General features: G+C 51.2%; 1 protein-coding gene across 2 annotated transcripts; it reads right to left on the bottom strand.

Annotated features, from left to right (window-relative positions):
• Window positions 1–9,228: 9,228 nt before the first annotated feature.
• LOC117654391 (LMBR1 domain-containing protein 2 homolog) lies at window positions 9,229–13,932 on the bottom strand. Of its 2 annotated transcripts, none has more exons than XM_034400994.1 (10): window positions 13,791–13,932; window positions 13,535–13,713; window positions 13,306–13,451; window positions 13,061–13,228; window positions 12,735–12,945; window positions 12,477–12,653; window positions 12,228–12,405; window positions 11,512–12,135; window positions 11,303–11,425; window positions 9,229–10,845 (listed from the first exon to the last, which is right to left on the bottom strand). In XM_034400994.1, exons 2-10 carry the CDS (start codon window positions 13,706–13,708, stop codon window positions 10,685–10,687), a joined length of 1,962 nt encoding a protein of 653 aa, XP_034256885.1. In that variant the 5' UTR covers window positions 13,709–13,713; window positions 13,791–13,932; the 3' UTR covers window positions 9,229–10,684. The 2 variants fall into 2 exon arrangements, with proteins under 2 accessions (XP_034256885.1, XP_034256886.1); XM_034400995.1 differs by having other exon boundaries at window positions 10,704–10,845; window positions 11,228–11,425.
• Window positions 13,933–14,648: the final 716 nt, after the last annotated feature.

The raw sequence follows: 14,648 nt of genomic DNA, 5'->3' as shown, positions 1-14,648 counted from the left end.
GCACTGTCAAACGCGGAAGTGCAGGCGAAGAAAATGGGGAAAAGGAGGAAAGAAAAGGAGGAAATGAAAGAGAGAAACAGAGATAGAGGAATACGGCAGCGCTGCTCTGTCCTCGTCCCGTCCCGGCCGAGGCATGCATAAATCTGTTGGGTCCCCGTGTAGTTAATTGGTGTCTTCATGTTCCTCCGGACGTATCGAGACAGAACTGTCTGTGGGAAAAGCTGTGCCCTCCAATAAAACGCTTCTCGGAGTTATTTAGGCTGCTCCCTCCACGCTTGTTTTCTCTTTATTTCTCGGTGGATCGAGGTGATGCCTGCCAGGACACTCACTCGCCTCGAAACCAGGCGTAGCGCTGCCATTTTTCTTTCCGATCCCCCCGCAATGTTTCTCCCGACTCGGCCCTGAATGCTGCAATTAACATGCCCCTTACACGTGTTTCCGATAGTGCGAGCAGGGAGCCGTCCCGGTGTCTCTACGCCCCCGTGCGTCCAGCCGCGTCCAGCCGCGTCCAGCGCTAGAGGATCACACCACCTGACGCCCACCTGCACGGACCAGCTTCCAATCCGCCACCGTTCCGTCAGGTCCGTCGGCCTGACAAGTGAAATGATGGTGGCCGGACCGTCAGTCAGAAAACCCTTAGCATTCCTCCAGCGTGGCGTGGCGCGGCGCGGCGTGGCGTGGCGTGGCGGTCCGGCAGTCGGAGTTACATTTGTCACCGGCAGAAATATGTGGACTCGCTGTATGCGGCGGACGTGACACTGTCGCTCAATTCGCGATAATCATCGGCACGCCCCAACAGCTGAGCGGAGGCAGCGGGCATGGTCGCGGGTTCAACTCCCGCGAACCCCCCCTTCTCGCTCTCTTCACTCTTTTTATTTTAAATTCAGACAGCAACTTTCAGTGACAGTTTTCCCCGCGCGGGATCCACTCCGCGCAGCAACACTTTTATTCTAGCCATGGATTGTCCTTACTTCGGTCCGCGACCCCCAGGACTCCCCAGAACACTTTCCCACGCAGACTCCCCTCCCCACGGAGGACTTCTCGCGATCGTGAGGCGACTCCCCACGAGACACTCCCCACGCGAGACTCCCCAGGATGATGCATTGGTGTGGGCAAGGTGACGCACCACCCCATTTGCTACGGGGCGCCCTGCTAGGCCCCGCTAGCTGGGCCAAGCTGGCCAGTCTGTGCCCCGCGTGACATGTGACAGAGCACGACTGCATGCCGGACTGGGATTGAAGGATGGGCGGCGCGGACTACGCACGGCATGATACGTCTGGGTAGGGGAGGGGGAGGGGAAAGAGGTACACGGTAAATCTAGCGTAGCACTGCCTTTCGCCGCACTGCCGCAATGAAATCAAAATTAAAGCGAATTGAAGCCAAGGCAGCGAAGGGACTGACAGAAATAAGGAAGGATCGCATAGCAGGATTGAACAGATTTCTTGGTAGCAGCGATGCCAACACCTTCATCAAAACGCATATTAATGGACCCCAGCAACAAAATTACGCGACCCCACGCGGCCCCATTTGGGGGGGGGGGATTTTTCGAAACTTAACTGTTACATTTTGAATTTTGACCCAATTTAGAGGGTTTGAGTGCATTAAAAATAAAGGGCCGTAATTTGTAATGAGACATTCAATTTTTCAAATGATAGCTGCCTTGCTGTTTCAATTTCGACACCCGAGCTTGGAACTCTGTCGTGTTCTGTGTGCGCCTGTATTCTATCCGTCTGCTTTGGCTTGGAAGCACCAAAAACACGAAGCATCCGTCGGTTTTTCCGTATTCTCGCACTGGCGGTTTCCCCGCAGACCGACCCTCAGGAGCCAACTCGCGACCCCACGCGACCCCGGGTAGCATGCCGCGACCCCACAAAATTTTTCCGCGACCCCAAATGGGGCAATCGGCTGGCTCCAGGCCTCGATGAGGCTGGTTCACGTTCAAACGAATGTGACACAGTATTCAAAGGAACGTGACATGATTCACGTTTGAACGAATGTGACGTCACATTCCCTGATTCCCAGTGTAATCATGCGAAAAGAGTGCACCTATCGAGAAATAAAGATTGCTTTTTCTGTCCTGTGCTGCCTTCGCCGCGCCGCGTTCCGATCGGCACCCGGAGTACGGCGGTGCGGTGCGCGGTGCGGTGCGCGGTGCGGTGCGCGGTGCGGTGCGCGGTGCGGTGCGGGGGGTGCGGTGCGCGGTGCGGTGCGCGGTGCGGTGCGCGGTGTGGTCCTGCATTATGAATATGGAGCTTGTTTACGGCGACACCGCGCGGACAGCCGCGGCCATTCAATTCGATCCTCCCAATTATGAGCCGCGAGTTATACGGCCGCATTGTGGCGAGGCAAGGTGTGCCGCCACAAAGGCCCCAGTGGGGCCCAAGCACGGTGGGGCCCAAGCGAGGTAGCGACAGCCCCGCACCGTAAATCAGCCAAATGCACAAACAAATTATGAGGAGATGAGGCCCTGCTTGGACACCTCGGCCGGCCCGGCCCGGCCGATGACGACGCCAGCGTCCCGGGAGTGCGACGGAGAGGGGAAACCGGCGCTTCATGTCGACTGCGAAAGACGAGGACGGCGCCTACACTCGCGGGAAATTAATTCGCTACGACAGTCGAAGTTGCGTCACTGGTAACTCTAAATTCCAGCGAGCGGGTTTTGGAGACGCGTTTTCCGACATTGCCCACTGCCCCTCAGAGCGTCCTCTCTGGAATCAACGCCCCGGGCGACCACCGACTCTAGGAAGCTGCCCCCGTGCTGCGGCGACGCTCACAACAAAAATAAAATGTTGTCTACTCTTAGAGTTAGCTCCATCCCCCGAAAAACAAAGAAAACCTGCCTCCGATGAGTCACGCCCGGGTGACCCGTTTGTTTGGGACCTTTTTACGAGGCGAAGTCGTTTGACTACTTTGTCATGAACTTTATGTCGCCAGGTTGACGGCCGCCCCGCCGGGCCGGCGCGGCCAGGACGGACGGGGCAGCCAGCGCCTAAACACACCAATTTCTCATGCGTGAATAAAGTCAGCAGGGCGGATTTTTATTCAGCCACGTTTCCACAGCCTCGCATCGTGGGCGGCCCGGTACGCAGTGGGCCAGAAGGCCGGTGGCGCCAAAACTCTGGACGCGATTTGATCTCCAGGGTCGCTAAATAGAACTCGAACCGCACGTGTGACCCCACCAACGGATTGCTCTCCGAACGAGGAATCCATTGGTGGGGTCACACGTTCGGTTCGAGTCCTGTTTAGCGACTCTGGAGCTCAAAACGCGTCTAGAGTTTTGGCTGCCTCCACCGGTCTTCTGGCCCACTGTGCGGCAGAGCTGAAAGCGGGAAACCGTCTGGGGAGAAGGCGGAGACGGAGCCGTCAAATGGGGCGCTGAGTACGTCATCGCGACGCCCTGGGACCCAGCTAGATGACCACGCGGGTCACGTGACCCGACCAGAGGAAGGGGTGGGGGACTTCAAAGCGCGCCGCAGTGCCATGTGCGTCGGAGGGGAGGGGGCTCTGCAGGGGGCACGGCCCAGCCAGGGCATACCGCCCGGCCGCGCCCGGCCGTGCCTGGCTGGACAAGACCCGTAAATCTACGAGAAGCGCGCGCGGACCAGGGCAGTGTCGTGGCGCGGTGAAGGGCGGGGCGGGGCGGGGGAATTCGCACAGCCGCGCGCAGACACCGCGCCGCCATGCAGAGTGGAGCTGGAGCGCTGCTGGAGTGCTGGAGCAGGCAGCTGGAGCAGCAAGGCGATACCGAGGCCCGCAGTCTGGGCCGCGAGCAGCAAGCCCGCACTCGGATGACTCACGGGCCGTGGCCCGGCCTGGCGTGGCCAACTTGCTGCTTGGGCCCCGACAGTTGCACTCGCGGAGCTTCCCGTATGGGTGCGAGAGAGACAGAGCGACGAAAATGACAGTCGGAATCAGTCTGCTGCCTTCAGCAGGTCGCGGAAACTAACAGTATCGTTAACGCCGAGGCCCAACTTACTCCAGCGACACTGCAGCGAGTCACTGCATCCTTCCCCGACTGTCCCACAAAACAATAAACTCGCCATCATGTCCGCGCCGCACGTCGCCGCACGTCGGCACGCGCGCAGGGAGGGGGAGGGGGGGGACACTGTGCCGCCGGTCGGCCGTTCCAGCATCGCTCATTGTTCATGTTTGGATACCGATTGAATTTTGATAACTGCCGCGCGGAGGGGAGGGGGGAGCGAGGTAAGAGACACGCCTCTGCGACGCTCCGAGCCCAAAGAGGAGCCGACCACGAATTTACACACTGCGTTTTGACAGTCGGCGTAAAAAAAATGCGGCAGAAGAAAACAGTCGAGGGGGGAAAAAATCCGACGGTGACAAGTCTGATGGCGCTCGAACTGCCGCAGGATGAACGTTGTCGGAAACCTTTTCTCCGTCGCCGTTGGAAATAAGAATAAAACGAAGTTGGAGTCAACGCCTGCAGCGTAGGCCACCCAGCCGTCACGCTGGACACCGCGGTGCAGCGGGTTGCCTACCTTGGCGCCTGCAGCGTAGGCCACCCAGCCGTCACGCTGGACACCGCGGTGCAGCGGGTTGCCTACCTTGGCACCTGCTTGTATTTTTTAATAGGTAATGAAACTTTTTGGCGTAAGTAAATCATTTTTAGAAAGAAGCCTTCTTCTGACAGCGGCATGGACAGCTCAAGATCAATTCGCTAGGCCAAGAAGCCCCCGTATGGACACACAAACACACACACACAGACACACAAGGCGCGTGTCTCGAGACCGACTGAAGGCGGTACGGCTCGGAGCCTCGCGACCCGGCATTTGTTTAAACTGTCATAATAAAATTTGCGGCGTCGTGCTTCGCGCTCCGCACACGGCGTGCCGCGGCGTGCCTTGGCTGCCCGTACGAACGCCAAACGCGGCAAGGGCGGGGAAGGGGGAAGACGCTTCGCTCCCCGAAAATAAAACGACGCCGCGCCCTTTGCCGCGATGGCCCTGTGTACTTTTGTTTTATGCGACTCTGTCAGCCTCCGGCCGGTGTGTAGTATCGGTGTCTCAGGGGAAAGGGAAGGGGGCCCTGAGGGGGGCTCGGGGCGGGCTGTCGAAAGAGGACTGAGGCCGCGACGCGCGACTGAAAGCGGACACCACAGTCCTTGCCTTTGCCTTTCCCCTAGGCCGCGGCCCCGACGGCCCCGCCGGCCCCGCCCCGCTGGGGGCATATCTTGTTCACGGAGCACACGCCTGGTCCGGACTCGGCCGTTTCCAAGAATCCCCCTCGTCTCGTCATCTCCGCGTTCGATCCCGGCCGCCGCCGAGCACTTTCTGTTCCTCCACTTGTAAATGATTGGGCGGCCCGCCAACGTCGTCAAGACAACGCGGCGGCCAACGAGTAGACAAACCCATTGTGGCGCCGGGCTGCGGACTGACAGGACTCGCTGTTCGAGTCTTGTCAGTTCTGGTCATCGTTCGCGCGCGACCTGAGTAGCGCGCTAGGTTAGGGGCAGTGCCGAAACGTTCTGACTTTGAACGGTTTTCCGCGTGCCCCGACGCCCGACGCGAGGCGTGCCGGCGTGCCCGGTCGAAGCCGCCGATGCCGGTGCAGTGACAACGCCTGGCAGTAATTAAAGATGGCGGTCTGACGGGCGGTGATACGACCCGAGGCAAGTTGAACGGATCCCCGGTGAGTTGCCTATTCACACCTATGCCCTGCCCTGCCGTGCCCTGCACTGCGAGCGGCCAAGGGGCACCAAGGGGGCCGAGTCGTGACGCGAGTGACGAGTGGGCTGAAACTTGACACGCCGCGAAGGCGCGATGTCAGATTAGCGCCCCAGTCACACAGTCACACCCGCAGACAATCGCCCGCAACAAAACGGCTGTCAAAACAGCGTCAAGACCGGGGCGGGGCGGGGCGGGCTCGCCTGGCCTGGCCTAGACGTGCCCCGCCTGAGACGTGCCGCGGATTTCGCACGCTTAAAAGTGGGCGTGGCTTAGGGCCGTGCTAATTTATCAGCCAGAATTTCAAGATTGGTTATTCATCAGAGGAGCTTCACTCTGTGCAGGCCCCTAACTTACCTCGCGTTGCGCTTCTTCCAAAAACCAACGGCGGCCCGCTCCAAACTCCGACAGCGAAATCACTTCATGATGTTGTCATTCGAGTTTCACGGAGAAAAAAAGCTGTTGAAAGCGGTTTTTATCAAATTCAGCGCATAAAACTCAAACACACAATGAGTCAAAAACACTATTCTCTCTTCACAGACGTTGCGACACGCGAAGCGCGGAGGTTAACTAGTTTCGGTCTCGCGTCTTTTGTTCGATGTTTGCAAGCATAACCGTCGCGACTGTGGCGCTCTCTAGAGGCGACGCGTCGCACTCGCGCACTACCAACCATGGCAAACCGATTCCAAAACTTCTTGTTCATTCTCCAAACACATAAGCTCCCTCGGACCTCGGAGCAGTCCTTCTGAGGGATGACTCCTGCGATTTTCCCGTGCTCGACCCCGAAAAAAATTCAGCCGCAGCGGTTGCGGCTGCAGCGGTGGCGTTGTAGCGGAGATAGCGGTGTGGTGGCGGCGGTGGCGGCGCGGTGGCAGGGAAGCTACAGCAACGGCAGCGCTCTCGTCACTCGAAATTTACACCAAGCGGAGAACATGCTCGATTGCAATCACACGCAATAAATCGTGTTGCAACAGGCGGTGGGTGTGCGACTGGCGGCTGGCACCCGCGGGGGATTGAGACGTCCCCACCTCTCTCGCACCCCTTCGGCCCCTTGCCGCCTCGGCCCTTCCCGCGGGCAGTGCCCTCGTCGCCCTGCCTCTCTCTCTCGCACCTCTGCGCCACGGGCCGTGAGTGCGAGAGGGACCGAGCGACCAGGACACTGTTGGAGCTGCAGGGCAGGGCGGGTCGCTGCACTCGTGGGCCGCGCGCAGCGTTGGGCAGCGTTCGCGCCGCGCCTCGATGCGGTACCCGCCAAGCAGCTACCTCCCCGTCGTGCCCCCCCCCCCCCCCGGCCTCACACGCGAATAAATCTGCCGGCTGCAGACTTACTTTTCCCCCGACTTGATGAAGGGTTGGGGAGAGCGGGCCTCCTTGCCCATGGGGTTGTGCGAGGAACGCGAGTCTGCCGACCATTTTCCCCATCGCTGCCGCCACTGCCGCCACTGCCGCCACTGCCCCACCAGCCCCACCAGCCCCCGGCAGTCCGCGGTCTAATTGCGCGGCACACCGATTCCGAGAGTCGTTTTCGTCGCTCTGTCTCGCTCGCACCTACACGGGTCGCCTCACGAGTGCGAGAGAAACACAGCTACGAAAACGACTCTCGGAATGAGTGTGCTGCTCGGGGAGTCGGGGACTTGAATGCACTAAAGACCGAGAGTCCATGCAGGGAATGCGCCCCGAGTCCCGCCGAGCCGTTCCGAAGTTCCGAAGCGTCGCCTCGTCGTTCTGTCTCTGTCACACTCATGGGGCGGCCCGTAGGCGAAACGCTCCTTCGGAATGAGGCGGCAGGTGGAGTGCACTTCGTCACTCGGCACAGCCCGGCAAGCCCGGCGCAGCCTGGACGACAATTACGGTGTACACGCGTACAATGGGAGCACGGCGGCAGCACGGCACTGCGGCACGGCGGCCTCGGCACGCCCGCCAAGCGAGTGGCAGCCTGGTGGCAGCATGGTGGCAGCATGGTGGCAGCGCAGACAGGCCTAGACTTGGGTGGCCGCCACCGCCGCCGGGACGTGCAGTCCTTCCTTGCAGTGCACCGGCTAGCCGCGCGGCCGCGGTGGAGGTGAGGCGCCCCTGCTTTCTGCTCCGCGGTGCCCCGCGTTGCTCCGCGGCCTTGCCTGCCCCGCCCCGCCCACCCGCCGGCAACCTCGAGCGCGTCTCGCGTCGCGGAGGGATCCGCGGGGACGCTGCTCGTTAATACTTCCGCTAATTGACCGCGTGGAGGCTGCAGACTGATTCAGCGAGTCGTTTTCGTCGCTCCGTCTCTCTCGCACTCATGAGGCGCCCTGTGTCGGTGCGAGAGAAACAATCGGTCTACTGGGGGCCTTCCCCGCCGCCCCTCGTAGGCATCCGCCGAGTCAAACCCAAAGCCAAACCTGGAGGCCGTGCAGCGCGGGAATTTTGGCTGGTTTTACGGCCGGGTTTATCTGCCGCAGGGCCAGCTCTGGATTGTGTGAAACCCGAATAAATAAAGGCAAGGAATACGCCCCCCCCCCCTTTCCCCCGGCCGCCGCTCGCTTCGCCTGCTTCGCCCCGCCAAGTCCGGCTCGCCGTGTCCGTTTTCATGTCGTTTTATTGGAACGCTTTTGTACGGGTATTGTTTATTGTTGGAGCGTATCTGCGCGCCTTATCTCCATACCTAACACGTTCCAGCAATGGTTGATAGTAATTAATTGGCTATCGGCTCTCGATCGGGTCACACGGCCGGTGTCCGTCTCCGGGGAGGGCCGGCCAGTCAGGCCGTCACCCGGAAGGACGTGATGCCAAAGGCAGCCAAGGGCACATCGCCTGCACTTCGCCTCGGAGCGAATGTGGATCTCCAATGGGAGCGGCGCAGCGCCGCCGTACGCCTGCCCCGCACGGCCTCTAGGCACGGCCTGCACGCCCTGGACGGCTGCCGAGAGCATGTAACTGGCGGGGCGGGTCCTCTGTTGTCTGCTCCCAGTGTGCGGGTCCTCAGTCCCCGTTTGGCGGGGAAAGCCCGCCATGGTTCCACGAAGTGCTCACTGTTGCATTGATTGTGAATCGTGGCGTGGCTTTATCAATTTGAATGATGAGACAGTCGCTCAGGGCTGCTGGCGGCTTGGCGGTGAGAGTGGGCCCCGGAGGTGGACACTGTGGACACTGGCCTCGCTGCTCGCTGCGTGAGCGCGCTAGGTGCACGGACCAGGCACGGACATGCAAAGGCTAGGGCAACCTGCAGGTTTCCAGGAACCCCACTGGACCCGGTACGCGGCGGTACGGGCACGCTGGAGAATGATTCCAAAAGTAGTTTCCATCGCTCTGTCTCTCTCGCCCCTACACGAGACGCCCCATGAGCGCGAGAGAGATAGAGCGACGAGAACGACTCCCTGAATCAGTCTGCTGTGCTAGCTGTGCAGTGTGCCGGCCAAGGCCCCATCAGATTGCAGACCAGGATCCAGGATCCGCAGGGACCTGCAGGCAGGCAGGCAGGACCACACTTCTCATGGCCCTCGTGTCCCCAGCTGTCGCTGTCAGTCCTCATGCAAGTCCCTGGGTCCGGCAGCTAAAATTACACAAGGCCTTGTTTCACAGGAATGTTGAATTTTTATTTCAAAGTCAAACCGAGCTACAAGGCTAAATAACATGGAATAGAAAGTGCTCTTCCTTTCGCACTGTATGTTCATTGGACTATATATTAAAGCTACACTCTAAATGACTCTTGATGAATTCATGAACTTTGAAAGTTCATTTTACGAGGATGTTTTCACCATTATAGATCACACAGAATCTTTCTACTAGACAACACATACAATAAAACAAGCACACTCAAATATACATACACACGCAAACCCAATAAGGTATTATTATTAATATTTTAAAGACAGTTTGCTTAGTTGGTTTTCAATAAGCATAACACAATATAGCACCAGTAAACCTTAACTTTACTTTTTCCCTGAATAAATTACCTTTAAAGTAACATTGCCAGAAACTGTAATTAAAGGTTTAAGTTGTTTGCATAACATTTACACAATAACGTAACACAAACATACAACAGCTCAGTCATTCACTGTCCATTAAAAAAACTATCCAGATCTGTAATACCTAAACACAATTGAACTCATACTGTCTTACTTATGGCTACGGTTAGTACCACTGTTTACATAAAAATCATTGAATATACAGGGTCAGTGCGGGAAAGAATTAAACCCTGCAGGAGCGAGGAAAAATCTCACACCCCTATTTTAGACTGAATTGTCGCATTTGGATACTAGGGAATACTCCCTACTACTTTTTGGTACCCCACACGAACGCGTACTGATATTAGAAAGTCTCTAAATGATAAAATCCAGTCGAAAAATGGGGCATTCAATTTTTTCTCACCCCTGAGGAGTTTGGTTCTTCCCCGCACCAACCCTAATAATTGAACAGCAAGTAAACATTGTCAAAATAGTTTCATCACACTCATTAATTAAATTAGAGTACCTCGTCTCGCAACTGGCACTTTACAAACTGATGTCATAGCACTAAAAAATCAACGGGAATTTTTATGAGAAAGGCTCTGGAAAATTACCAAAAAATGGCATAGGCTATTTCTTTTTATGTTAGCCGTTTGAAATAGCAATCAGATGTTCACATAGCCTGCCTGTCATACAATTCTGTTTGAATGAAAATGCATCCCATAAGTATACAATGTTAAACATACCGGTACTTTTTACCCAACCAAATCAATAATGCTTGATCCTCAGGGAGAGAAAAAGATAATCAGAAACAATTGCACATTACCCGACAATTTGTTGCTATAAATATAAATGCAGAGATATTTTATGTGTTTGAGAAACGACATTTACATGATGTTTCCTAATCTCATAAGTTGAATTACAGTACTCTTATCAGAAAAATGTATGGCAATGAAATTGTGCAGATAAACCAAACAAAGTTTCTGCTAACAGTTGTTTGTTTTTAAATAATTATAATAAAAAATCAAGAAGAACAAAACAAAATCACAGAAATTATAGAAATGACTACTCAATAAATCCTCATCACACGTCATCAAAAAGTCCTCTAGGGGGATATGTTAGATGCTTCCCACTTTGATGTTGTGACAAAGGTTCCTCTTCTTCTGTTGCTACATAATACTCTGAAGACTCAAGCAAGCCAGCTCTAACTGATTCGGTAGAATTCTGACGAACAACTGGATTTTCTGTAATGAGAAATAAATGAATACATACATGTCACATAAAAAATTAAGAAAATTAAAAAGGAAAAAGGAAGAAGGCAACTAATCTAATGCTATGAGCCTCTAGGAAGTGTGTTTGAGAAGAAGTCTAACAAGCAAAACTGGCATGCACTTATATATGTATGAGTACATTGTAACTAGCTTTGCACCAACTTGACCATTACAGTGTTCACCTCCATAAGTTTGCCTCTTTGGCAAATGAACAGGACAGAAACAATTTTAGATATAACAAAGCCAAGTTAATAATTGTTATTTTTAAGAATAAATAAATGAATCTCAGATTTTAAGAACAAGCAACCTTTTACAAGTACAGTAAAATAAAAGCAAATCAAAATAATAAGCTTACTGGCAATAATTTTCTATCTTCAGGTGATGTAGCCTAGTGTTTCATCACTCGGAGGGAGCAAATAAGTCATCTCACCATGTTCTGGATCGGTGCTCCTTGATGTTGGTCGATAACGAGAAGCTGAATTTGTTCCAAATCTCTCTCTGAACTCTCTCCTTCTATTTTGAGACTCTTCATTCCGTTCAAGTCTTCTCCTCTCTAACAAGAAAAGCAGAATACAGAAAATGAAAGCAAGGAAAAACTTTGTTTAAATTCGAATACAAGTCTGATGGACAGTTACCAACCTCTTTTGATTAATTCTCTCCCTTCATCCACAAGTTCCCCTGTCAGTTCATCATCACCCACAAATTGCTGGAAGCCAAGCATTGATAAAACTCTACTTCCCAAACTGAAATATGTGGCTAGGCAAACAGCAAGCATCAGCATAGGAAAATAGATATTAAATCCATCAGATATGATGGCAATGACATTCATATGACCCATTACCTGGGTGTAATGTGTTTCTAAAATACGTTTTTTAATAATATGACTGTCCATATGAATGAGACCCAAGAAATTTAGACACATTGGTGGAGTTAAACGGCAAAGCATCATTCCAGAAAATATTAAACTGAATTCATCAGTTTGATGATGAGGAGCAATATAATAGTGATTTAGAACACGAATTTTGAGTACTGTAGAATATGCACAAAAGCATAAGTAAGCTATTATTAAGGTAGACAAAACTTCTATGGTAAAGTAGTCATAATTAACTTTAGCAAGATTCAGGAAATTCGCAAAAAGAGTCAGAACAGGTTCCTTGTTGAAAAATGTGACTTCTGACCACACAACAAATAATGAGAGAATTGCACAAATCACAGCCATAAATTTGAGAACATAGCTGTGCAGTACACATCGCCAGTACCACTCTGAAATAAGAAAAAAAGTTCATAGTCATTTATAACACTCTCCTGTTCTTAAATTTTAAAATTCACAAAGATATTGCAAATGCCTAACTTACCAACAGTGGGTGAGAAAACTGCTTGCAGTATTGGTGACCTTTGTGGAGGAAACGACCATTTGAACCGATGGTCATGACTTACTTGGTTTTTAGCAACATCTTCCAGCAAAAATATTTTTTTCACCAGCATATCCCACTGTGTCTCTGTTCGGTGCTGCGTTTGAAGAGCTTTGATAACCTAAAAAGATTAAGTGAAATGTAACAAACTGTAATTATAAGCACACATAAATCATTAATTGAGGAACATACCTGCTTATGCAACCTGACCAAGGACTTTTCAGTTGGAGGCTCAAGGGTCGAATCATCTGCAGCAGGTCTTCTATTCATCCTTTCTCTCATTTCTATAGGAACTTTTTGTAAAATTGTTTCTACATTTTGGAACTGGGGATGATTTTGACGTACAGCTACACTGAGAGCCTTCAGGGTCTAAAAACAATTTTTCAAGTAAAATATTACTGAATACAATAAATTAAGTTCGAACAGCACATGTTTGTTTCTAAACTCTACCTCCAATACATCATCAACGGCATCCTGTGCTTCACACTTATCACAACTGAGTTTTGCTGCATGGAAGTAGGCATAGTGAAGGGAATAACCCTTTTTAGAAGCATTCCACAAACTTCGAGGAACTTCTACCAGAGCATAACCCAATAAAAGCACAAGGAGAAAGAGGCCCCAGGTATTTGAGGCTGAAGCTGCAATGGCTTTAAGTTTTTGTCTGTAATTACAAATAGATAGATAACAAATTAGTGTATGACATATATTTTGAGATGAAATTTTGATTAATTCAGTTACAAGGAATGAATTCCACACAAACATTCCACTAAACTTACCCATCAAGATCAACAGAAGGCTGAAGCGCAAGGTATATTAAAAGTATACCACAGATAAAAAGGTAAGTACCATAATAAATAGTGTTGTCTATGATAGCAGACTTTATTTTGCCCTTCCATGTGAACTCTCCAGCCCGGCTGTAAGACTGCATTACTGGCATGATGAGCCTGAAAACAAGAAAGTATTCATAAGTCAATGGGGAACATTAAAATGGACAAAGAAGGAGGACATTGAAATTACGGACCATGTAAGACACTGAGAAGTCCAGTATACAACCCGCCATAAGTTGGGAAACACATTGTCAGGAACGTGACTCCATGGTTCCTTGCACTCAAGTTCTGTTTGATTAACAACAGTTCCATTTTCTCCAATGCACTGACGATACACTGTCTACAAAAGAAATACAAAAAATATCCCATTAAACATTTGATTGGTAGATAAATTAGATTACAATTGAAAAACAATTCACATACCGAGGACACATCAAGGGGAAGAACAAATACAATCAAAAATGAAAAGTACCAAGCAATGAGAACAGCAATAGTCACAACAATGTGGTGCCGCATACAATTGCCATAGTGATAAAGTAGTAGAGCGGCAAGACAAAAGGTGACTACCACATCTGTTAAAAGTGGCCCTAGTGACATGGTTGCTGCAACAAAAGAGTGTGATACTTAAGATTGACCACCATGACCAAAACAAGGAGCTGAGGGCAAGAAAGAAACATACCAGATTTGAACTGTAAGTGAAAGGTACAATGATGTGAGGTAATATCACTGTTGAATAGATTCACTAGTGGAAGTGTTGATTTGTTGTTGCCTTAGTTTCTCTTCTGCTAGCTTTTGCATATCCTCCAGCCGTTGAAGAGTGACAGACTTGAGAGGCATCAACTTAGGCTTGCACAACACTGGTTGGAACAAATCTCGTTCTTGGTGCTGTATGATTCCTGTGTTTAAGATGACATGCTTCAAATTGGCAGGTTCAGACATATTATTTTAGTGAAGGAGCTGAAACAGACCAAATATAGATCACGGTTACACTAAGATTCATTCGGAAGTATAATTACCCCTCTACATTTTAGAATTTAAAAAAAAGGAACGTGACAATGAAGAAAAATGTCGAATTTCTTGTTTAAGATGCATAGCGACGAGGGGGAAAAGCAATATATAGTGATACTTGAATAGTTGCATAACGTTCAAACCTAACCACTAAACAGACACTCTTCTTATCACGTCAGTATAGTAAAATGTTGCACATGAAAAACTTAAGCGTACTCACCAGAATAAAATTAGTGTCACTAACACGGAATAAAACTGCAAACTGCAGAATTAAATAGACAATCCATGTGCAGCATATTAGACCGTCTGCTTGTTTCGTGACATGATGACAGAAATAAACAAACGAAGGTAGGAAATATTATTGATTTGAAGATGAGAAATTTGTACGAACTTTTTCTCGTCGGTGTGAGTCAAACTTAATTTTTTCATGTAGGTCTTTATGAAACTTCAAAAAGGTAAAAGAAGTGTTTCATCATAATTTTCACTCACGCTGTTCTGAATTTAACACAAATGTGTTGAATGAGGTGGC

The sequence above is a fragment of the Thrips palmi genome, unplaced genomic scaffold (assembly GCF_012932325.1).
Source record: "Thrips palmi isolate BJ-2018 unplaced genomic scaffold, TpBJ-2018v1 HiC_scaffold_10, whole genome shotgun sequence".
Classification (NCBI taxonomy): Eukaryota; Metazoa; Arthropoda; class Insecta; order Thysanoptera; family Thripidae; genus Thrips; species Thrips palmi.
This window is presented reverse-complemented; position numbering and strand designations above follow the sequence as displayed.

Excerpts from the sequence above, each read along its gene's own strand:
- LOC117654391 (XM_034400994.1), bottom strand. The coding sequence starts at position 13,708 with ATGTCACTAGGGCCACTTTTAACAGATGTGGTAGTCACCTTTTGTCTT. Across the intron at positions 13,229-13,305 it reads ACTTCTCAGTGTCTTACATG|GCTCATCATGCCAGTAATGC; the intron begins GTCCGTAATTTC and ends TCTTGTTTTCAG. Across the intron at positions 12,406-12,476 it reads TGGTCAGGTTGCATAAGCAG|GTTATCAAAGCTCTTCAAAC; the intron begins GTATGTTCCTCA and ends TAATCTTTTTAG.